Raw genomic sequence first — 27460 nt, 5'->3', positions numbered from 1 at the left:
AAACTTACTAAATAAAAATATTGTAATTTATCTATTATATGCTAAAATACACCTTGCAGTTAACACAAGCATTAACAGAATAACCTAAACAGACCGAGTAGATACGATATACTTTTTACGACTTGCAATTTATAATCCTCGCTATTGAAAAATATGCAAGTATCGATAGGTAGTTATATTTTTAAATAGTGATTTATTTACAAAATAATGTAAATAATCAGTGTAAGATTTGGATTGCAATCAACGACATTGAAAAGGTACAAGTATAGGTTTAAAAAAAATATCATCCAATGTCAATATAAAAATTAAAAATGCTACGCAATTGCCACCAGGTATAAATATGAGTATTTAAAATGTATTAAATAACCATAGTATAAAATATATTGTAAATGTAAGTAATTTGTATAATGAACTTGAAGTTATTATGATCATAATTATTAAAGAACAATAATTTAATCTTTATTTTAACTTGTTTTTTGTCCATGGGCTCACATACAAATTTTGATATAGGTTTATTATAAGACACAATTATACAAACAAAATCATCACTTAAATTTACAAATTCATTTACCACAATAGTTATTGGCAAATCGATACATATCGAAAGAAAAATTAGTAATATTTCTTAAAAGCCTTTCAAAGAAATTTAATTTATTTGTAAATGCAAAAAACAATATATTTTATATACCTACCTACGTATATACATCGACTATAGAACCCCAACAATATAGAATGATGATAAATAATATAGATGCATGCATCTTTATGTGCAAATTATATGTTATTATAATAATAAATTGAAAAAATCAGATACATAATGATAATATGACATTATAGAATAATAAATAATAAATAAGATTTAGAATTACAAAAATGTTCTCTAGCTTCGATACATTTTTCGAGTATTTAATAAATCTTCTATTATATTCAAACGGTAAATATATTATAAATATAACTTAGATTAACGTAGTTTAAAACAAATTCAGCTACAGAAATTTGTTCAAAATTTATTACTATATTTTCAAATTAAAGTTTGTAATCGAGGAAGCACTTATACGAAACAATTAGTAAAGTTACACGTGGAAAAAGAATGTCATAACTCGGCCCCTTCACTTGGCCCACAACATTTGGGTAAGTTACAACTTCGAAATAGTTTTCCTTAAAGAAGGTTACATTCCAAGTTCTATAACCAGTGGTTTTCACAAACATAAATTACACCCTCGGTATTCAGTTAATTTTAGCAATTCAATTTATGTTCACGATATTATTTAATAGTTCTGGAACGCCTGCCTGTGAGTTGCCTAGCACAACCTATCCTGTCCTAGATCCTTTCGTATTTATACCTTGAATTTACAACTCTAATTGCAATTGTTGACGCTAAACGACAAACCTAGACTAATATAAGTACATCTTTCCTACCATACGCACTATTAATGCAATTAAGGTTTAGCGCAGTTTCTTAACAACCTATACGTAAGTATATACATGAAATCTAAAACGTTCTGAAATGCTATATACATATAGAAAGTGAAATGGTAGAAATTACAGTTAATTTTATACTCGTGAAACTCCCCAATTAACTATTTTGTAGATCTTTGAATCTTTGATAATGTTGTATGTTATATACTTACGTATATATTGCGGTAGTAATAATTGTTTCAGGTTAAAACTATGGAACTATGATATTTAAACAAGAAATGTGTAATTATAAAAGTAACATGGAATATTATGATCTTGAATTTTATTCGGGTTTTTATTATCGCATAAAAGAGTTTATTTGTTTTTAGAAAAATTCTAATTTTTAATTTTTTTTTACCACGTAGCAACATGAATTTTTTTCAAACAACTTTTTTTTTAAAGTTTATCTATAAATTTATTATTTTTTGAAATTTGTATTCATCCCATTTTTAACAGTCATCATAAGATTTTACAAATTATGTCCATGTGATTTCACGTGGGTTATTTGGATATCTGTATGTATAAATCTTTGTCCCTTTTATCTTTCGTTTAAGACAAATAGGTATCTCAATTGAATTATAATTTACAATATATTTTAGAAACCTAAAGGTACACGATTATAGGAACAGTAGTGAATGAATATAATTAATTTAAAAAGAAAATAAAGCTAATGAGAAGTGACAGAAAACTATGCTAAAACCTTCTTAAAGATGTAACAGTTTATTATTGTAACTGACGTAAGTTTGATACTACATGTTATTTATACACATAAATGAGATAACCAAAATCTTAGCAAAAAAATTTAAAAGGCCCTCAATATCATACGAATTCTAAGTAGGTATTTAGAAACTGAGCACTTGTTAGAAAACATTCAATTTTAATTCAATATAAATGTCAAACCACAACCGAATAAATGTGAAATTACTTATTAGGTACCTAATGTAAAAGTTATTTTAATTATTTATGGACAATTTTCCAATTATTATTTTTAAATATTATATAGAACTGAACTGCATTATCAAATTTTAATATTTTAGGGAAGTGTACATTATATTTATTGTATAAACTATGTTAGAAAGTGTACCTAACTATTATAAGTTATAAGTATTATAAGCCATTTGTGGTCTCAGATGTGTTATGGCTAAATGTTCGGGGTACTTTATAATGACCCGTTGGCGATGTATCCGACCCTTTATTTTAGTACCCAGCCAATATAATCAATTTATGACTAATTAACTAGGTACCCACAAAATTACTCGACAAGAGTACAAGACTGATTAGTGTACTAAATTGTAATAAAACATTCGGTAATATTTTAACCTACGGTTTGAATTAAGAAAATTAAAATTTTAAATTAATCAACTTCGATTGTTATTATTATTATATTAAACACACATTTAAAAATATAACTTATCGACTTATCCTTATTCCTATACTATCTATAAATAATAATTAAATTTTAATAATTTGTAATTCCGTATTTTTATATTATAAAATAAAAATGTAATATTACTGCAAAACCATTTCGATGATGTTACTTTTACTTCGCTATCATAATATACACATATTATTGTAGTGTTTAGTGTAGATGTGTAGTGTCTACGTTATATCCCTACTCCTAATAATTACTTTACTACTTAGGTAATACAATTATTTAACCGCAAAGAATAAATGCGTATTATGGTTACACGTCAACGGGCTTAATTTACTATATGCACACGATTACACGACTGTTAATTAAAAAGTATATGTACGTATATAGTATAATAATATATCCCATATATTTCATCATTATGAATTCACTACTATTATGAACCAGCTATATAATATTAGTATAATATGCCTATATATTATGTATATTAGTAATATTATTACTATAAACCGGCCTCAAAATCGATGATATAATATTGCTGTGATAAGAGATATAACGTAGTGGGACATTGTTTCCGAGATGCATATCAACTAGATAACAGCTCTTTTGGTGAGTACTGAGAACGTGCAGCCACAAATAATGATTTTGCACGGATGGACGACGACCGAGAGAGGTTTAACGGATCGCTGCTCTCGGTTATCCTAAGTAAATGGAATCATCATCATCATCATACCCATCTCTTTGGCCGTTAGCTAACACGCGGATTTGACAAGGGTTGTGCGGCGACCAGGAACGATGGGAGGGCTAAAGGTAAAAGGATAGACCCGGTAAAATATCGGTTTCAACAATGCTCCTGGCGACAGAGATTTATAATGTTTTATCGAACACGAGCATTTCGAATATATCAGAAACCATTTCCAGGTATACCTATATAGAGTCCGGGCTTTTAGAATTATGCATAATTTATGATAACGAGATAAGCTATATATTATGTATAAGTAATAAAGTGGCGTCAGCCTGGATAATATTCGAGGACGAACAGACACACAGACGCACAAGCACAAAGACACGCAGACACACATACGCACAGACACACAATCACAGGCGTACACATTTTCCCACACACACACACACACGCACGCACACGCGTGCGCACACCCGTTGCCATGCAAGTACCCGTGGACAAAAATGATGTGGGGAAAAAAAAAAGTAAAAACAGGAACGTCACGTAGAGGCTTATAACCTTTTCCCCTCTAACTTTTTGAGTACAATATAATTTCATTACACACAGTATTTTTTTTTTTATTTAATGTTATGTATATATTATATTTTTTTTTCGGTCAGTACTATAATATATCTCCACACGCCACAAATGTGATTTCATATAATATATTTATTAGACAATTTCGCATTTGTTTGCTATAACGTTATCTAAAAACATGTTAACTATTTTTTATCAAATCTATAAATCTGTGCACACGATCAGCTGTGACCAATTTAAGATAGGAATTGATAATGTCTAGTAAAATAATTTTATTTGAAAAATAATAAATAGGAACTGAATACATTCAAATCAAAATATAATATTATTACCACTCACCCATTTCTGTTGTCGGTCACATATTTTATCCGCCTATTTACTAAAAAAAGATATTACGACATAGATAACATGATCAGAAATATTTTTAAAATTTTACAAATGTTGTTGAGTTTAGTATGAGTTAATTTGTAATAGCTGACACTTCACGATGATGTAAGGTAAAAAAAAACTAAAAAATATATCATATGGATGTTAATAGCTATAAATTTAACATTTGTTGAATGGTAGCCCACGGTCGTTTCCAGTCACCATGTCGTACAGTCAGAGTTTATAACAAGAGGACTACCACTATCAAAATCTCTCTCACCAATCCAAGTTTTTATATGTTGTTGGCATATTGTATTAGTTAATAATTTATTTACTCTTGGAAGCGTATTGTAATACGTATATGTATTTAAATTAAAACATATAGTAATAATATAGTTATATATTATATAAAAATGTTTCATACAAATTATACATATTTAATAGTAGTAATTTACCAAACTCGGCTTATTGACTGGTTATCTACTTTTAATAAATATACATTTGGGCATCGACGCACTACAATATAATATTATCCAATAATATAGTTATTATGTACACTAGAAGTATTATGATATTCTTGATAAAATATTATGAAAAACAGTTCAAAGGCAGCTAGTCCAGACTAAAAAATCATTAAAATGTTATTTTTTACCTAACATCTGAAAAAAACAATATATTGTGGTTACGCGCAGTGTGCTGGAGTATTCGATTCATTCGCCACAATATATTTTTAAAAGACTCAATCCCACAGCAATATCAGTATATAACCACGGTTATAAATCATCGCATCTATATAATAAAATTATATGTTTAATCTAATAAGGTATGATTATGTCAGAAATAGTTTGCGCTTAATCAGAGGGGGACGTATAAATGTCTAACAACAGACGAGACATTTGTCGAAACTGAAACAATATTATTATTACTACTACCATATAGTATTATTAATTCATAACAATTTCTATAATAATATCATATTATAGTAGCTACCCACTGGTTATGCTGTGCGTAATCATATATCGATACAAATATAAGCTATGAATACATATACATAAACGTATAATGTGGGTAGACGTTATTAGGTACCTAGTAGTAATTCAGTGGGTAGGCAAAACTATGTTTGCATAAATTAATCGATATGGTCGATTCGAAAACAGTAGAATCAGAAAAAATGTAATGTTATTACCTATTATGCATATAAATCAACGATGTATTATAACTCTATATTATGGTCATAAATATTTATATTAACTCTACCTACAAAATAGCTATTATAATTACATTTTTAACTTAATTAAAAATGTAATTATATATTTTTTCACGTACATTTTTAGTATTAAGTGTACATTTACACACGATCCGACCATTTTATAATATAATATTGTGTACAGCGTGTAGGAAGGCAGTAGTAATATTGTAATATTTTCACCAAAGTATAACATGCGAGGTTTCTGAACAATGTATCCCTAAATTAAATTTTAGAGAAAAGATAAATTAATTTTAAAGATAATTAATTAAGTATGTATAAAGTAAAAAACCGAAGGATTACGCAAAACTTATATAGAATATGTTTACTGACGCGTGCGTTTAGTTTTGGTAGTTGGAAAACTCAGTCATGTAAATACGGTATTATAATAATATAACATAAATAGTTTAGAACACGTTTGATTCTAACATGTTGCATTTTAATGAGAGTAGTCTATGATTATTATAATAAAAAACACAACGACAACCGTTTGTGTGCGTGCCGAATCGATTTGTGCGATCGATTCCCTTACGTTGTCGCTCCAAACGGAATGGATCCACATAAACAGTTTTCGTGATATTGTGTACATATACGTGCCATCGCGACCCGTCAACTTTCGGGGCGGTCTACACTTATTAATATATAATACCTGCGCAAATTTTTCATCGCACGCAAAAGGTCACGAGCCACCACCACTAGTTCATCAGAAATTTACCACCAGTCGTACACGTCCGATAGTGTACATATAATTTGGGCCATATTATTATTATAATATTATATTGCGTAACCTTGTGAGTAGTGGTCAACGGAATATAATATATTATTATTATTATTATTATTATTGTCGATCGTTTATTCGTTCCGAATTCTATTACTATCAAATACAAAATAACTAATTCGTAAAAAGTTCATTATTTTTTCCAAAGCATTGAATAATAAATTATATAAAAATAAGTCAATAATAAATACTTGTAACTATTATTATATTACATCAATCCATATGTACAGTCAAATAAGCTATATTATAATATTATAATACAGATACTAGTTAATAAGTATGGTTACCTTTACGACCTTACTGTTCCGATGTATTAAAGAAATTATGACGATCCATCGCCATCCCCTCCAACCATACACGATTCACAAGATTGTTAACCACCGAATACAATATAATGCAAATATAAAAAAGAGGACCACACAAACTTGTCTTTGTACACCATATATAAGCCAATAATATTGAAGCCGAAAAACTTTTTCACTCTTTTTGGCATTATAGTATTGTTAGAAGTTAAAGCTTTGTGGATACATTTAAAAATTAAATTTAAACTGAAACTGATGATACGTTGAACTGACACAACGATGAAAATCCCGTTGATTGTTATTACTATTTATTATGACACTAATTGTACCAGTTCACTCGCGTTAATTTTGTCTAATCGCAAATGGGCTATGAGCGCAGTATACATATATGTATAGGTGTTCAATTTTTCGCAGCCATTAATTTATGCGTAGGTCGACGATAATATAATTTATCTGACGTGGAAATTAAACCACTCAATCATTCCACGTCGTTCTCAATTGGAAATTTGTCGTGTTTCGAATAAAATTATTGGGCGCCAGAGAGCTTTTTTGCAGCAGCCATATGATAACAACAACAACAATAATAATGGCAATATAACGTTGTCGGGGGAATTTTGGAAATAAACGGTACACTCCAGCAATTAATACCTTCGGTGTTTTCCGATGGGAGGAGAATACGTTTCGGAATTTCCGTTGGCCAAAACAAACGGTTCGACGATTGCGATCGATTTTTAAACTTGTTCGTCACCTCTCAACCAGGGGGCCCTTCCCTTGCTGCCTCCACAACAACCACTTTTCAGACCTCCACACCCTTCGTATCCCTTCCCCTAGACCAGTCGACCACCACCTCTCGTCCACGTTGCCTACAAAGCCCCCCTCCTTCCCGAACGAACACCGTCGCACGATTTACATCCGGCTACCACTTTTCGGGTCATGGCTGCCACCGTATATATAATATTATGTATATATATAATACATATATCGAAATAATATAATATATCATTATAAGCGACGTTTCCACAGAGGCAACACGCGCCCGTTGCTCCCGACAGCACGTCAAATGAATATACTCGTATAATAAATTTGCAGTCGGCCAAACACCTCCGACGCAACCGCCAAATCGGCGTACGGCAGCACACACCCTCCCATGTTTCCCCTCCAAACAATACCATGGCTATCCGTCGCAGGCCCTCGTTACCGCGAATTATACGACCGATATTTTTTTATTTTTTTTTAATTGCTGTATTGTATTATGATTTTTATCGTGATTTACCTTTGTTTTGCGCGGGCAGCGGTATATTGTCGTAATAGTGTTAAGTCTGGTAATACGGCAGGTATAATATAATAATGTGAAAAAAAAAATAGTATTAATAAAATATTTCCTAGGTAAATATTATTTTATCGGGATTTCGATCGTAAAGCGTGTCGATAAACGGGAAATTATAATATTAATATCAAACAATAAACTATAGCCGGATGGTAATTATTATAATGATGATATAAATACGCTCGAAATATAAATTATAATAAAAATAAGTTCAATGTTTTACCGAAAGGTTAGTTTTTAGTTAAGAATGTGAAACTGAATAATTAAATAAACATATTTTTATGTTAAAATACTACAATAAATTATGGACCGCATTTGATTTGATTAAATTAATAAAGTTATTATTCATAAATCATAACGAGATAATCAACAACAATAGTATATAATATTATCATTAAATTATTTATTAATTTAGTTATATTACTACTACATGTTCGTGTTTCCAAGTTGTATAGATATTTTAAGGTTTATTATTCGTTCACAGTAAATTAATTTTAGCATTTAAAATAAAAATAAAAAAAAAACAATAATAATCGAATATTTGATATTATAATTAAGTTGTGTTTTGTTGAAGAATCGTAAGCAAAACTTTTGATTTCTGGTATATGAATATTAATATTGAAATTAAATGAACCATATACACTTGAAACTTTTCAAAATGAATTCTTATTTTTGCGTGGTAAAACTTTGTTTTGTCATTATGAGCCATAGTTTTAAGTATACATTTATTATATTTATTAAGATAATAATCACAAATTTACAGTGTAGAACTTTAAAACTACTTTGTGATTTTACTATAGTATCAGAACACTAAAGAAATATAAAATATTACAATTTGTAGTGTAGTTTGTGAAAAAATATATAATAAAGCTATATGTATGTTAATACTAAACAGTCAAAGACCATGGTTAAAATATCCACAAATTAATGACGTAACTAGGCAGACTAAAAAGTCACGAAGAAATTTTCAACATATTTCATAGAATATAAATTAAGATAAAATCATCATAAAGTTTAAAATAAAAATGTTCTGATGGAAAATACATAAATCCGAACGGTACTTAAATTCCTACAATAATTGTAACGAGGTTGAGAAACCTGTTATATTCAAGCATCAACATTTTTATTTTTAAGAATGTTATTTTCAACGAAGTACACATTATATTATATTTAATAATATAATATTAAAGTTCCCTGAATTTATAATGTAAATGTTATTCAGATGCAAATGGTTTATCAAAATTATCACAAAAATAGTTTCCATAAATACTTCATACCATGAAAACTATTAATTTTCATATCTAACAAAATGATTTTATTGAATAATATTTGAAGCATTACGAAAAATTATTTTGAATGCAAATCGCAAATTTTTTAAGTCGATTACCTTGAAATTAAGATAAAAATGGGTGATTTCGTGATTTTTCAAATGTTCCTTGACAATCTAGAGCATCCAGACAGGTCTTTCATGACAAAAACATGAATTGCATAAATTAAACTTATTCATTACAAAATATAATGAGATTTTTGAACTGAAAAAAATGAAAAAGGTATTTCTACTATCATTTATCGTTATATATTATTTATTTATGTATAAGTCGGTATTCTTCTTATTATTTTATTTTATTGAAATAAATGCATTAATCCATTTTAGAGAATTGAATAAACATTATTTAAATAATAAACTAATTCTTAATTGCGTCAATTTAATTATCAATTACATAACTAGCATTTTATTCGACGGTGGATTAAAATAGTAAAATAACGAAATAATCAGAATTCATATTATATACGTTGAGGTAATATTATATTAGTTGTGAATAAATAAAACACACTTAAATATACATATAATACAATAATAAACACATGTTTAGAATATCTTATATTCATAGCTATATATTAATTAAAACAATTGAAATAAGTCGAAATTGTATCATGTTGTGAGCTTGAAGTACGATAACACCTATTTATAGAGAAAAATATAATTTCATAACAATTGTTAATGCATATAATAATATATACTATTGTCAATAAATTTTTCTAATATAAATAAAACTCAAATACTTATGTAGTTTGTCGTTATAATAATAATAATAATAATAATACACCACTTTCACGTGGCCTGTTTTTATCGCATCTTATGACTTGTGAGACGTACTATTGTAATACTGTTAAAATAATGTAAAAATGTTGTTTAACAATAAAATTATTGTAACACGGCGCATTGTATAGGCAAATCAGCTACACCACATTACCATTGGCCATAATAATCAATTGTAATTATTGCTATCAGTATTATTATATTATTTTCCTCATAACAATATTATAATACCTAGGTATGTCTACCTCATTCATTATTTCCAGAAAAAAAAAACAACAACAATGTACGACCCTTTAATTAGCGCGTTGGAATTTTGTCACAGCGATGATTGGTAAGCGTTGGCGGAGTGGTGTAGACAGAGTGACGTGGAAGCATCCGACGCTGACTTCGCGTATTTCTCAGAGGCGACATCCACGGTGTGGTGCGAAACATATTGATAAAAAAAAAACCTAATAATAATAATATAATGTAATTATTATTACACCCGATGATGATAATAATCTACGGCAATACGCCATCCCCGACGGGTTTCCGAGAGGAAACCACCCGCCAGATAATCGACGAACGGCCACCATAACGTACTCCCTTCACATCGATCACCGTCGTTCGCCGGGCACGGCTGCTGCGCGATCTCGGGTTTTTTTTTCCGGGGATTTTATACGCGATACGTGACTGACGTTTTTTATGTGCCCTATTTCTATTTATATATATAATAATAATGATATAATAATAATATATAGACACTCGGCTCTAAGTATAAATAATAGATATCGTACAAAATGCGTATTGATGAAAAGTGACGGGCGTGTGTATCATGGATATATATATTATATACATCTATATAATATTGTATTATTTAGACGTTCGTTTTCGCGATATAATATATGCACGTAAACGTCCCCTAGTCCATCCGGAAATCCTACTACATGAGTTGTATATTATTATTATTATTATTACTGTACAACGATATAATGTAATAAAGAAAAAAATATAGGCATAGCCCCACTGCTGTTCAATATGTGCCGCTCCGCTAACCATTCGGTGGGAGATGCGTTTCAATTTTTGCAACTCGCTTTAAAGGCGTCATGATATTATTATCACTATAATACGTATTATAATAATATTATTATATATATTTTTTTTTCATATTTTTATTTGAAGATTCACTCGAAACAGCGGTGGCCATTGGGAGTCGTTCACAAATATTGGTTTTCGTATAGATAATACCTACATAATACATTCACGTTTATACATTTATTATTATAATATTATTATGTTGTTCCGTAAATGTCTTATCCAAGTGTAATTTTTTTTCAATTCAGAAATGTTAAACGTGAGTTTACCCAAGTCTCGTTTGTAGTTCAATTTTTTTTTTTTTTTTAGTATTTATCACTTTAGTAAGCTTGATGTAAGTCTTTTAGATCATAATATTACGCAGGGGTTAAAGTCCTATTAAAGCTGTTGGAGCACACCGTATTTGTTGTAGTTGTAGACCAATAAACGGAAGATTAGTTTATGTACTTCCCGATGTCCAATTATTATTTTAAAAATATATATGAACTCATCATCTCCTCTTCTAGGTTATGTAGGAAACAGATTTTTGATTTTTGTATTCAATTATAAGGCTTATAAATATGTTAAAATTTAAAAAAATTATGAAATTATTTTTATTTTATACACTTATATTCAGTTTTAAAACATCAATTATTTTTCCTACATAACCTAGTAAATGGGATGATGAGTTCATACATATTTTTAAAATAATAATCGAACATCGGGAAGTACATAAACTAATCTTCCGCTTATAGCTATTTTGTACCGATTGTAGCGGGTTTTTTACGATAACACGATAATGGCCCAGATAATGGATTACACACAATAAGGTTCATTTACTACTCACACAATGACAAATATTTGTCAATAATATTTTTGCACAATTTCCTAAATTTTACTACTTAAAATATTCTATGCTGCAAAACAGCCTTAAAGATAAATAATTCTTATATTAAATTTAGTTAAATTATTATTTTTTATTTACCTACCTATACATTTACATTATTTACCACAAGCTTAGGAATAATTGCATAGTGCGAGTAAATGCAGTTTTTTTGATAAAATATTTACCAATTCTAAATATATTTCCAATTCTAATACCTATTTAAGAACAAAATATCAAAATAGTTTTTAATAATAATTTTTATTAAATTAATATACGTTTTTCACAATATAGATTTATCAAATCACAGCTTTTTATAATAGTGGTCACTTGTTATACCAGTCAATAAATCGTTAGCTGTGTCTTGAAATACTTATAATACTATATTTTTTCTATATATTTTAAGTATCTTACGCTTTTGAGATGAAACAGTTAAAGTATAGTGTAGAACAATTTTTCATTTTCCACTTATGTTAATTTTATTGTTATGGGTATTATTATAGGTCAGTAAATACTTCAAACCAATTAAAAACTTTTTTTATTTTTTATCAAACACAAAAAAATTCCGAAATGATGAGTTTGAACTGTTGAAAGAATCACGCTATGTAGGTATTTGATTATAATACTGATGTGTATAGGTGTTGTATATTTTTATTTAATAAAAAAAAAATAAGTACTAAATTAATAAATTTATCTATGCTATTATTAAATAGCTTTTCATACTTCTGAAATTCCAACAAACTTTAAAGTCTCTCATTCTATTATATTTGAACAACCTGTGTTAAGTACAATAACTGTACTGTATTTAGTATTAAGTACAATAACTAGCACAAAATAAAAATGTACACGAATGTACTTAAGAACACAATTTAGGTCCAGGGAAATGGTCCCAGGAAAACCATCCCAAAATACGACCATGGACTACAGAATAAACCGCGAGGGTCTGCACAGTGCAATATTGTGATTACAATAATTATTATTGTTATAATTTCACGTACCTAAGTACTATTAACATTTATATGTACTTTGTGTTCCGAAATAGTTAGGAAACTTTTTTCTTTTTCACGTATCAATCGTTATACGTGGGAAACTTTAAAATATTAGAGCGCCGTACTGTGCATCACGCACACCCATTATAAGCAATACGTATTTACTATTTACATAATATAATTTATATCAAATATAATATTATCTAAACGTACACATTTTATCTATAATTTGAATTTGTTAATATTTTTCTCCACTATTCATCGTTAATATTTTATGTCCTAGCAAGTTCACACGCACGTGTTTTATTACAAGTTAAGACTATATTATTATAATGGCGTTGCACGCCGATAGTAATATTTCTGAACAATATTATAATCGGTCATGTGGGTTCTAAGCGAAAAACTCTTTGAATGTCTTACAATTGTATAATTTCTCAGAAAAGCAATAGTAACGACAATAACGACTGAAGTGGAAATCATTTAAAAATAAGTGATTATACTTTTCTATTCGCTCGCTGCTACACGTGCCGATAAATATAAAACGGAAAACGTACGTGATGTCTGGTTTTTTCGCCGTATATATATTTAGAAAATAATGTGAACACAACGAGTTAGGTTTTATGGTATGAAAAATGTCAAAAACGACATTTCCACAATTATTGTCTCATATATTCTATACCGTGTATAGCTAGAATAAATCATAACTACGGCCAATTGCTAAACATTAATAGTAAACAGTATTAAGTATAAATTAATATGTTTGTCAGTGGCGTATACAGGGGGGGGGGGGATAATGAATAATCTTCCATATTGTGTATGATGTGAATTTTGAATCAATTCAAATTATATTCATTGTTTCTTATTGTTAAATATTTTATTACCTAAGTAAAAAGTTTTGAGAGGATGGGGATTTTCCAATTTTCCTCTCCCTTTTAGTTATGTCGTTTTCTTTTTTTGATCCCCCCTCCTTTCAGAAATCATGTCTACGTCACTGATGTATGTATGTATGTATGTATGTATGTATGACGTATGTATATTGTATGCATGTACTAGTAACTAGTATATGTAATATACTACTATGTATGTATGTACTACGTATGTGCGTGTAGTAATAATGATATATTTCGTATAATGTTAAATGTATGTCGTAATAAAGTGTACAAGGTTAGAGATCAGGAGAAAAATGAATCGACGAGATTTTTGTTTTCAGACGGCCAAAATAATACAATCGCCATTTGGAAGCGTCGCCAAAGAAGAAAAACGCATATTCCAAAAAATTCGTTCAGACACCTCAACGGTACTATATTTTCATATAATATATATTATATTTCTAGTCTATTATCCACCTTTACGACGCAGTCAAATGCCAGTGGTGGAATAATAAACGACATATTTTATATTCTACCGGAAACATAAACATTTTATTATTATAATTATATTCTCTCGCCGTACAAAATGTAACATGCATGTATAGTTCCATATTATATTATTTTATATTCGTTTTAACATTTCTCGATTATTTACTTTTAATTAACGAACGTTATATTATTTAATTTAAAAACAAATCAAAATAAAACAACAATATTTTTTACGGTAGGTATGTCGGAAAAAATCATTACAAATAATTGTCAACCCTATTTAATTGTTCATAAATAATTTCTTCGTAAGCTGAAAATTTACTATAGGTACTACATAATCATATCGACACAAAATTAAACTAAAATAAACAACCAAGATAGAAAATGAATCGTTTTATTTCAGTTTTGGTTGTAATAAAATTTCAAGGGTTTTATTAAACACGTGTGTAACATATATCCAAACATTCTTCTCTGGTCTAACCTTTATTCGGTAGACCGATAGACTGTAATATTATTCAGGAAAAATGTCTTATGTGTTTAATACGATTAAAGATCTCTGTTAATTCGGGTAAACGTAGTAATTTCCAATTAAACATTATACGGTGAGCATCAATTACCTAGAGAGACGTCTGTGCCAAAACTATGCCAATCAGACAATTTGACAGGTCCCCTTTAAGTTCTCCCGCATACGAAGACGTTCCATCGTGGCCTCGTAATCGTCGGAGATATGGTTCGGCTTCACGTTTCACGCGGGCCATTAATATTAATCCTTCAAACTTTATAATATGTGACCCACCATAACCCACATGGTGAAAACGATAATAATTTTATCGTGTAGACGTCAGTAACTAAGCACGCGTGTTCATCCGTCTTGTAATATTATGTAATGGCTAATTGAACGACAATAAAAAAAAAACATTTAAAAATGGATTTTGTTCTCAATGACGATTTCCCATTCCGTCTTTTGATATTTGTGAGTTGTTTACGATCATTCAAATTACACGCATAGGCCAAACCTAATCGATTCGGACCACCGCCGGGTGAATAAAAACTGTACACGATAAGAAGAAGAAGATCGATTCGGAAAGATTGCCGTGAAACTACCGAAACCGGTTCAAGATGATAAAACATTGCTCTTAGTAAATATATTATTTTAGTTCTCAACAATTCGCCTAAAAAGCAACATCATTTTTTATCGCACCATCTTTTATATTTTAATTTTTCCGGAAAAATACGCGTCAACGTGTATTATACCAGTGTGTTTACACCACCCCTATCACGACACAACATTTTGGCGCTCTTAGACAAACATCTACTTTGCGCCTTTAATAATAATATACAAGTATATTATGTAGGTACCTATACGTTAATCTATGCGCGGTTCGGTGCCAACTCAATGTCAAAACTATATGTACCGGAATAATAATAATCTCCCAGGGCCTCGCCACCCTCCTTACATCTCTCAGCCATATCGCAGCCAATGTAAGGGGAGAGGGTAGTGAATATTTTCGTGTGCGAAAGACGCGTGTACACGGGGCGGTACGCGCTGTCCACAAGTCCGTATTAATTATTATAATATACGGGACGAGTGTTAGTTCGGCTCTGCGTTCAGACCGTCGGCGGAGGGTACTGTGTATACCTAGGCACGTATATTATATTATGTAAATATAACTCCGATCGTGGCTGCTACAGTCCACCCAAAGTGCTGTCGTGTTTCAATTTCGATCCGAGCACTGATAATTTATTATAAATAAAAATAAAATATACAACCAATTGTCGCAATGTTGTTATTTATTGGCATAATAGGTAGGTAGATACCTATCACATCGTTCGATCGGGACTATCGACATTCCAAACTTTGTCGCATCGTTACCCTGTCGCCGAATACCCCGCGAATGGATGAAAAACATAAATATTATGAGGTCTATATAGTATATTTTTATTGCCCATGGCAATATCGTAAAACAGTGAATGCATTTATATGGGTTAACCCGCTTACACCGGAAATATGGCTGCGTGACACGACGGCACGATAAAATGCTTATTCCTACAATAATACCTCTGATGTTTACGGTTCGGCATTAAATAAAAAATAAAATTTCGTTTCTGCAACGTTACACAACGAGGGAAAAACTTCGGGAATCACTTATAGCGCCAATTTTCTCCGTGTGGTATTCAAAATAATTTATTTGAGCATATACTTCTCCGAAAATTTAGATAAGTATATTACAATCTGTTTCTTTCTCGGCTAAAAAATTATAAAAATAAATGAAAACCCGACGATTCTGGAGACTGAGTGACACATCAGTGTAAGTGCTCGCTTAACAAATAACAAAAATTGTCAATATGTGTAAATTATTTATAATTATTATTAAAATGTCAATGAATAATAATAATAACGTATAATGGACGGTAAAAGTAAAACGATTTCGTACCTAATAGATAGTATGAAGATAATATATCAATACAAAGGTCATAATATGCTATATTTACTATAAGACAAAATATGTTTTTATAAATCGATCTTTTTAACAGTATGGAAAATGTAAGCCTGCTATATATAATACACATACATAGCGAGTACTGTATATGTATTAACTACATTGTATTTTTGTTTCCGAGCAAACTATTATGATATTAAATGGAAATATGATAATTTCATAGAAATTCGTATGACTTCACAGGTTGGCGGTTGCCGATTTCCACGGTAGAAATATACCTAATAGTTATGCATAAGCATTGACGAAATTCCATATAATTTCCACGTAGTGCAAAATTATATTTGTTGGATTTTAATATAGACTGAAAGTAAACTATATAGTAGTATAACTATATAGAGTGGTCAAAATCAATTAAATTTATCTCGCACAACAATGCGATGATCTATTAACCACAATTTATAGTGAAGGCGTTCTGAGACTCAAAGTAAAAAATTATGACGTGATACCTATGGTGATTATGGGTTCGGGAAATTCCTAGATGGGTTGGGTTATGTACATAATATATTTAATTTAGAAAAATGTTTTTGTTCCCCACATAATTTAAACTACACCCGTGTAATTACGACTATAATAACATAGGTATATCGTATATAATCCTAAAATGTTTGGGTTTCTTCAAGCCGACTGTATTGCAAATATTGGAGAAACCCTGTGCTAATTACACGGTTGATATGTGTCTGAGAATATCATTTCAACAGCGGTTCAGTCCCTCCTCTCAAAACACTAGTATTGTATAAATAATAATCATAATAATAATAATAATAATATATATTATTAAAATGTATAATACTCAAACCATTGTTTTTAATCGCGTTTGTACCGTTGTAATATGCCGCACTGCAGGACAATAATTTTTAGATAACCGCAGTTTTACGTCTGTATATTTTCGTACACGGAATGTTTTTTTTTTAATTTCAACACAACGGCCAGTCGATTGTTATGCAGTATTCATAATATTATAGATAAATCATATACAACGATAGATAATTACTCATGACGTTCCTTTTTTACCACATGATTTTTTAGATTTTTCGATTTAAGTTTAAACGAGAAAAGTAAAACGCAATATGATTATTTCAAAGTGTGCTCTTCGTCAATCTCCTACCTGCTGTCTCTTGTCTAAACTAAAATTAAAAAAAAAATCACAAATCGCTATGATTAAAAATAGAAAAAAAGTTTTGATTTTTGTAGAAATATCGGGCATATTATTGATTTATGTACCTATAATACAGTCTAAATGTAAAGGTTAAAAGTCACAGAAAATAAAATTGTCGAAAACACAAAAAGTATCTGGGATAATGGTAGTGTTCTGCGTTAAATAATCACCCCGCATTCGGTAAACTTCTATTAGTCATTATATATTATCGTCGTTATATAACATAAACGCTGCGCGTAAAACCAGATAATATTTCCGAAAAATGTTTTTGTTTTTATCTCCGGCGATAAAATATCTCCTTTGACTTGGCTGCTCCTCCCCACACATACGCACCTATCGTCACCGGCAGTAACTCATGGCATTCTCTCGGTTTGTCTTATTGGTTTTTATATAAGTACCTACCTAATAAAACCGATATGTTCAAATAATATGTCTACACAATAATGTCTGTCAGTCTGGCGGCCATAGATTTTAATAACTTTACCTACCCGCAGTTGTGCCCATACGTTGTAAATGTATAATAAATTATGTAGGTGTTCAACGTATAATAATATATTATGTACCTACATACACGTATTACGCAGTTTATGTAATATATATATAATATATATACACAGTGAAAATCTATACCTATTATGATTTATGATTATGATAATATACTCTCTGCGCTCGGACTCAATAGTTTTCATCGCGTTTATATAATATTATTATTTCCACAACGTATTTTTGTTTTATATTATCACCCGCCAGCGTATTATAATAATAATATTATGTAACCTAACGTAGGTACTATGTACATGTTTATCAAACAAATCATTCGGTCAATGGGCCTCAGTCGACCCGGTGAGATGGGTAAGTTTTCGAAATATTTTTTTCATACAAATATCATTATACGAAAACGTACAACATGGCCGTCGGTCGTTGTAACATAATATTATTATGTCGTCAAGTGTCCAACGACCTAAAGACCGCCACGTACAAAACGGTGCACGTCCCTATCGTATTATACGGAACACGTTTTGCAGCGTAGGTAGGGACATCAACGACATAACTTCAGTTAGACTTCTCTAACAAAGATCTAGATATCCAAACGGTTGATAGCCGTATGCTAACACTGTAATCTCTGATGATAAACCACGACCTCTGAAGGCATCATACAGTTGTTATTGAATTGCGTTTGGAACTTTGGAAGTTATTACAATCACTTGGCAAGAATATAATTTGTAATACGACAGCAATAACATTTATTGTTTTATTTATTCATGTATAAGACGGGCTTGCGCCCGAGGAAATGTGGTACATTTGATGATAATGATATGATGATATATAGGTTAATAATATTACAACATCAAGTGTGAGCTTAATAATTAACTGACAACTGGATTTAGAGAGAGGCGTCCTCATTTGATTATTTAATTATTCAATTAATTGATTAATTTGATATACAATTAGTTGAGCACAGAGGAATGTGAAAAGGAGTTTTATGACGAGTAAGCAGTGAAGAGACTTTAAAATTAACAAATAAAAGGAGAAAAAAAGAATCTATAACGGAAAATATAAGATTTATTAGGAAGGAATTTATTAGAGTAAGTATACAATCAGCTAAAGATGATAACTTGAGTTTAGTTATGATAGGGCAATAGTCATGAGGTGGGCAGGGAATTTTTAAAGTGTAACTTCCTATGAACGCGTTTAAGTTGGCGAATATAAAATCAGCACAATCAGGATTCAAAGCCATAGAGCCGCATTCAAAAATCGGTCCGACGAAAGATCTCAAAACAGAGATTTAAACGAATTGGCAAGCTTAAATTCACTAAAAACTATTTTAATGAACCCTAGTAGTTTATAAGCCAAGCATTATGTAATGTTGCTAATGTTTGGCCGCAGAGATAGGGAAGAACGAATATGAAGGCTAAGCCACTTTTACAGTTAACTAGTGGGAGTTCAGTTTCATTCATTAAGTAGGTGGCAACTATTGGAGCCGATCTCTGGCAAAGGACAAAGAATGTAATTATCAATATTGAGTGCCAAACCAAGTATTTCCAGACAAGTGTATAATTTTGCTTTTAAGAAATACACAGTGTTTTAATAAGTTAAGTATCATAAACAATAATTGTATGTCATCTGTGAAACATAGTATGCGGTAGTGTTGGCGCGCAGACTTATAGTAACAAAAGGAAATGGGAAACAAAATTGCAAAATTGCATAGGCGATTCATGATCTTCTTGGGGTGCACCAATAAGCTATAAAGGGATCCGAAACATCTCACCAAAAAGTTTTATCCACTGAGGCCTGAGTATTAAAAAAGATTCAAATGGTATTAAATGAGGGTCTCCAAATACAGAAGATTACAGCAGTATACAAATAAAGGCATTGTGATTTACTACAGAATCGGATGATTTGGAAAAATCGATAATAATTTTATTTTTCTTTGCAGTACGGAACGACCCTTTCAAATAATATGAATATAAACAATAATAATAAGATGCTTTATGGAAACGAGGCTCAATTTTAGAGGGACAAAGAAGGGTCAGTATTGGCAATGTGCATAAGATAGATGGTCGGAGAGTTAAGATGGTAGTTTGAGGATTGGAATATGGAAAGTAACAGATGATCGTGTACGGCGTGAGGGGACATTGAACGAAACACGAGATAGTGATTCGGGGCTGTCAATTTTATAGAAAAATAGATTAGATAGAAAATATATATTAGTTGAATAACGAAGATCAGCAAGACTTTCTAAGGAAAAAAAAGCGTTGGATTGGTGTGTAATCGTGAGGTAGACAGGATACATTTAATCTATAAACAGCGTCACGAAACTCTACTTTGGCTCTATCGATCATTTTACGAGCAGAAGCGGTGGACGGGTCCCAGAGGATGGTTTGATACTCAAGGATGGGACGAACTAGGGAACAGAAAAGGGTTTTTAACGAAGTGAGCAAGTGAAAATCTGTAGAGATACGATTTATGAAACCTAGCAGCTTAAGAGCCTTACAACAGATTATCTGAATATGCATATTAGGGCACAGGTTTCGTGTAAGAGTAAATCCTAAATCCTTTACTAAATTATTAGAAATTATCAAGGGGGTATTATTGACGGAGTAAGTATATTTGATTACATCATTAATACGTCAAAAAGTCATTTCTGAGCATTTAGAAATATTAAGAGCCAGTCCCAAAGATTCACTCCATGTCACTAATCGCCGAAGGTCGTTTTGAAGAAGATAACGATTTTTTTTCTAAACATAATTAATAATTAAAATTTAGAATAAAATAATGCATCTATCAAGAAGTTTATCAATATGAATTTTACTATATAAAACACAGATAAAAATCATAAATGAATAATATTTTTTTTATATTATATTATTATAGACAATAATTTATAGTAATTTTTTATTTAGGCATTTAGACTTTTCGTTGAGGAACACCAATACATTCTCGAAGAACCGATGGAACCGAAGAACCGAGACCCGGTACCGGAACATCCCTAATAATAACGTTATGATAATATGATATGTTGTACTCACAGTTGTAGTAGATGAAAACAACGCACGTGACGCAAAACATCGTGGCCAACAGGGCGCTAATGGTGGCCAACGTTGTGGTCCGGCACCAGAACGACCGGCGGTGATGGCGCTGGCCACCGACGCCGCCGCCGCTGGTACCGGTACCACCGCCACGCGCAGAGTCATACGGCTGCTGTTGGTGCGGGTGTTCGCCGTTGTACCGTCCGTTGATCGTTTCCGCGATTACGGCACCGCCACCGCCGACGCACAGGCCGCCGCCGACACCACCGCCACCGCCGCCACCGCCGCCGCCGCCGCTACCGTTGGCCTGGCTCCGAACGCACGAGCCGTCCGGTTTCGAGAGCACCACCACCTGGTGATACAGATCGGTGTCGTCGCCGTGCGCGTAAACGTCACCGCCGCAACTGCCGTTACCGTACACGCCGTACGCGGACATCGCCTAACGCCGCTGCTTGTTCTGCGCCACCGATCACGCCTGTAACGAAAAATTGATTCTAAGTTATAATATAATATAATTTAATATATTATATTATGATAATTTAAAACCTGAGATAAAATACAAGGCGTCTTCAATTAATTACAATTTTCAGGAGGCACTTAAAAATGTTTTGAGAATTAAATAATAGTTTTAAAAAATAACAAAAAATATACTTAGATCCAATTTCAATTTTTATGACCAGTGGCAAATTGTTAAAATTGAATTTGTATATACTATAATATGATCTCAACACCAAAAAATCAAACTTAGTGATGTCTAATTGTTGCAATAAAATTAAAACCAGACATCTCCATTTATAATATGGTATCTCTGTATAATGTATTTAACAACCTGATTTGCCTTGCTGTTGCACCAACGTCTTAAACTAAAGTAATTAAGAATAGTTAATAACTTTTTTTTGAAAACGAGATAAATCAAATCTGATCATCAGAATACAATAGGTATAAATTAACGGAATTATACAATATAACAATATATTCTGTTTATTCAATTTTATATTGTAATTTTTAGCAGTTGTGTTCTTATATGTTTAAATGAACAAAATATTTTATTTACCTAAATGTATAATATAAAAAAGCTATTATTAAGAACAGAGTTCGATGCGAGCAGATAATCTATGCTCGTACCATAAAAACATTATTTAAATGACAATTATTCATATAATTCAAAAAATCTATGGGTGTTTATCGTAAAACGTAAATCTATTACAGAGTTTTTCAACCTGTGGTACACGAACCACTATAGTGGTAAGCAGAAGCTCATATGTGGTATGCTAAGAATATATCCCTTTATAAAAAAAAATTAAACAGGTCATTATTCACATTAAATGTTATTTGGTATATTTGATATTTATAATAATATAAATAACTGTACATATTTAATTTTCTTTTTGTGCATTAAATGCTTATATTGTTTTCATTTGAAGTTCCTACAATTCAGTAAATGTAAAATAACATATACCTACATTTTTGAGAAGTAAAATAAAAAGGTTATTTGGTCAAGTGGTACATGAAAATGTTCAAACTTTGTAGGTAGTACGTATATATAAAAAGGTTGAGAACCGCTGATATATAATATATAATATAGGTTTCCTATACCATTTATACCAATGTACTTTTAGCCTATAAGAACCATTTATCACACGATGCAGGGAACAACTTGGTTAAATATGCCGCACTTCTCTATGTAAATAATTTTGATATATATTAATATGTAGTTGAACATTTAAAAAACGATGCTATCAGTGTTGAAAAGCCGTAAAATATAATAAAAGATATAATTTTAAAGACCATAATTTGGAAATATAAATTTTAGTTAAAAAATAAAAATTATCTTTTATATTGTATTAATTTTATTATAATATAATATTATATTAAAGAAATTAAATCTTTTTATTATATAACTTTTGCATTTTTATAGTGCATTTTATTTTGCAATTTTAGTGCTATTATACAATTTTTTCTTTTCAATACAATCAAATCTGCTACCTATTTAATTATATTATTGTATTATGTGGTATCGTATAATGCAGGAGTCACCATCAAATGTGGCGGACCATGGACGAATTATATCTGGCCCGCTGCAGACAGGAAATTTATTTTTTAAATTATTTTATTTGGGGTCAATTTAATTGTTTGAGGTGTTCATTAGTTTTGGTTTACCGTCTGTGGTTGAATATTTTGCACATTTTATTTCAATGACCTACGAAAACTTCCCAAACTTGTAATGCATGGCCCCTACAAAAATATTTATCAGAAATCCCCGGAAAAGCGTGAAATGACGACGGCGTTATTGTTGTTGGTACGCGCACCGCCATTGTTGCAGCGGACCTATATGATTGTAATGATGGCAAGTCGTATCACGATGGTATATATACCTATGGACCTGTATAATATGCTAACAATGGTGGTGGAATAAAAAAAACCGTCCGAATGTGGTGAAAAAACGGTCACGGAAAGTTATAGGCGAAACGAAATGGCTGACGTGTTTTATTTTATCGCCCCGAACTGTTTTATCTCGTGGCCATTTAATATTGTAATACATCTATAAAATTTAGTAATAATTGCAATCGATTTCAACACATAGGTATACATTATGTGAGTCGATCTGTTGCAAGAGGCTGTTGGTTCGTCGAAACGGAAAAAGAAATATCGTTGGTTACTATTACAACTACGCCCCATTTCAACATTTGAAATCGAATAAGAGATAAACTAACTAAGACTTGACTTCAGTATAGAAGGGATGGTCGTAATTTGACAATAAACCCATTCATAGTTATCCATTTTGTAATCTTTTGAAAACGGACATAATGGCCTACTGATTATTGCACTTGTTCGATACAAATACTTATTTTAATTCATAGGTAGGTAACTTATTTGGAGGGAATTTGTAGGTACACAGAACAAAATACCGTTTGGTTTATTTATTATATAGCCAATATAAATTACAAATTCCACTTTGTTTATTTTTGCATTCGAGTACCGCGGATTATATTTTAAATAGTTTATAAGAACCGACTGCAGTAATAAATTATACTGCACTACTTTTTTTTACTTTTATTTGTTGGGCCCATTCGAAAACGGCCCAAGCACATTAGAAATATTTTCCCGGAAGCTGCAGGTGCATCGACACCTAAATAAAATTTGAAATTTTAATGAATTGTATTATAATCCTAATAGGATAAACATAAATCTCCGTACATATAAAATTGAATAATATTACAATATAAACAGTTAAGGTTAATTTATACATAGACATATTTACTATTTATAATAACAGTAGTTATAATAATATGTTTAACGAGGCTTTTTGAAATATTAACAACTTCATATTATTATTTTTTATACCAGTATTTTGTTCTACCAAATAAAACACAGAAAATTATCTAATTCAAAACGTTAGGCTTCGGGTGAGGATATAGAGGTACATGTATAAACTATTAAGACTCTTCGTAAAATCTGGCACTACAATAATATAATATTAAACCATAAAATATTGTCATAACACTCTCAAATACTTTTAATAACATATTAACATAAATACATCATTGGGATAATCGGGAGCTTTTATAAAGCCAACACCGCGTTGTCGTTAAAAACTTTCCGGTGTTTCTGAATTCTATTCAATGTCAAGATGAAAACGTAACATTAGTCATTAGTAACGGATAATCGATAGGTGCTTTATTATAACCTACCTATAGAATATCTACATGGCACTTCATATTATCATAAAGTAGCGACTAAGTGACTATATTATGTCGTATAGGTAGGTACTATTATAACGTATTCAACTATATCAAATAAGTACCTATAATGTCCTAATTGCATAGACTTTATATTATGCAGCCAACGTTTTTTTTTAAAGTTCAATTCTAAAAAAAATTTTAATTTGTTCTTAATTATACACGTTGCTAATTGTTTAGACGTTAAAAACACCAGCAGTATATAATACCTTAAATTTACGAGATTACAATTTATTTTTAAACGTACTTTCTGCTAGAACTATGCAGAGTACCTACTATTAAATAGGTAATAGCGGTTTTTTTTATGTGAAATGTACCTCACACAACAAAATAATATTTTCATAAGTTTTTATGCTGTAATATAGAGTCATAAATATTAATATAAGTTATACTACCGGCCAAACGAAAATTGATAAACTGACCAAAATTATAAATATATTATGAGAGTTATAATCAGTACGGCGATTTAAAGCGATATAAAACTATACGTGACGTGTATAAATGTCACAGGTACTATAATAATTTATTATATTAGGTACTATTATTATTATTATTATTATTATTATTATTACTATTGCGATTGCGATTAATATTAATATTGCACCTATTGTGTCAGAAAACTGGATTAAGAATGATTTCGGTGGAAACGGTTTCAAAGAGAAAATTATGATGACAACAGAAATGAGAATTAATACGTAACACGCGCTCGCGAACCTATGTGTCGAGCATAAACAGACGTCGGACGTACATATAATATGTAATAAAATGTACACTATAATATAATAGTAGGTACATCGTACATGCGATAATTAATTTTAATTATATCGGTGTTCATTGACTCTGCCTATATTATAATATGTACAAGGTGAATATTTAACGATGAACACGCATTGTTTGGGACTTGTTTATGTTTTTACATAATTAGAATTCTAAATAGGTATATTGGAAAAAAATATAATTTTTAGGGATTTTAGGGATTTATTTAACAACGATTGCAGTTGAAATAGTTTCGTTATTTTAAGCACAACATTTTCATGAAATTTTAAACATATCTACTGTAGACAATTTATTTTTACTTTAAATATTGAAAGTTTAGTTTTTATTTTTGAGCATTTTAAGTTTAAATGATAAAAAAGTAGTGGAAAACTGGCAAGAAATCTACTCTATTCATTTAAACTTTAAAATTAAAAAATAACTATTTGTTGAGTATTTAATATTGTAAACCAAAATAATTAGGATGACAATAATAATTGTAATTATTAGTATTTTATAATTGTAACATATCAAAATTATAAGCTACAATTTCAAAAAAAATATTTATAATACGATTCGTATATATTTTATGAACAAAATTACGTAGGTAATACAAAATTCGTAGGTAATACCTAATACATTTTTTACTAATAATATTATCAAGAGTCAACCAAGGGAACTAGTGCATGTAGCCTGCAATAGTATAAATAGAACAGTGTAAATATCACATAGATGACGTACGATATTATTATTATGAGTGTAATGATATAAATTATTTAATTAGTGGAATGTCGCGTAGGGGAAATAAAATAGAGCAAAAACGCGTTATAGTTTTCCTTGGTTTCCCGTTAGACAACGGTCGGGGGAGACACCGTGTCGCTTCGTCACGATAGTTTCACGTGCGTGTGCGCGTGTGTGTTTTCGGGTCGAAGTAGTAATCCAAGGACGGGAAAAAGAGCAGAAAAAAAATAAACAAAAACAAAAGATCCACACCGTGTTTGCCCCATATCCGCTGCATTCGAAGCGAATGGCTGCCACCCCGGTGGCGTTTCCTTGATGGATAACCCTTTTATGTACACACTTTTTCGTTTTCTAATGTAAAGACCAAAATGTGCAAACCGAATTTATTATACCCGCTTTATACGTGTATAAGTGCGGATCCATTTCATTGCGTCGCGCATATACTGCGCTATATCTGCTATAAAAGTTACATTAAAAATGAATATATATGTATATACATAATTATATTTATGTATAGCGACAATAAGGATGTTAACTGAAATACT

At 30.6% G+C, this 27460-nt stretch overlaps 1 protein-coding gene across 1 annotated transcript in view; it reads right to left on the bottom strand.

The window, feature by feature from the left end:
* Nucleotides 1–27460, bottom strand: part of LOC132952283 (agrin-like) — a 209114-nt gene that overhangs the window by 169612 nt on the left and 12042 nt on the right. The window contains exon 2 of the mRNA XM_061024542.1: nt 21682–22156. Within this exon, the coding sequence (XP_060880525.1) occupies nt 21682–22117 (436 nt within the window). The 5' untranslated portion in view covers nt 22118–22156. The remainder of the gene's footprint in view (nt 1–21681; nt 22157–27460) is intronic.

The sequence above is a fragment of the Metopolophium dirhodum genome, chromosome 9 (assembly GCF_019925205.1).
Source record: "Metopolophium dirhodum isolate CAU chromosome 9, ASM1992520v1, whole genome shotgun sequence".
Lineage (NCBI taxonomy): Eukaryota > Metazoa > Arthropoda > Insecta > Hemiptera > Aphididae > Metopolophium > Metopolophium dirhodum.
Note: the sequence above shows the minus strand (reverse complement) of the source record. Positions and strands in the feature narration are given on the sequence as shown.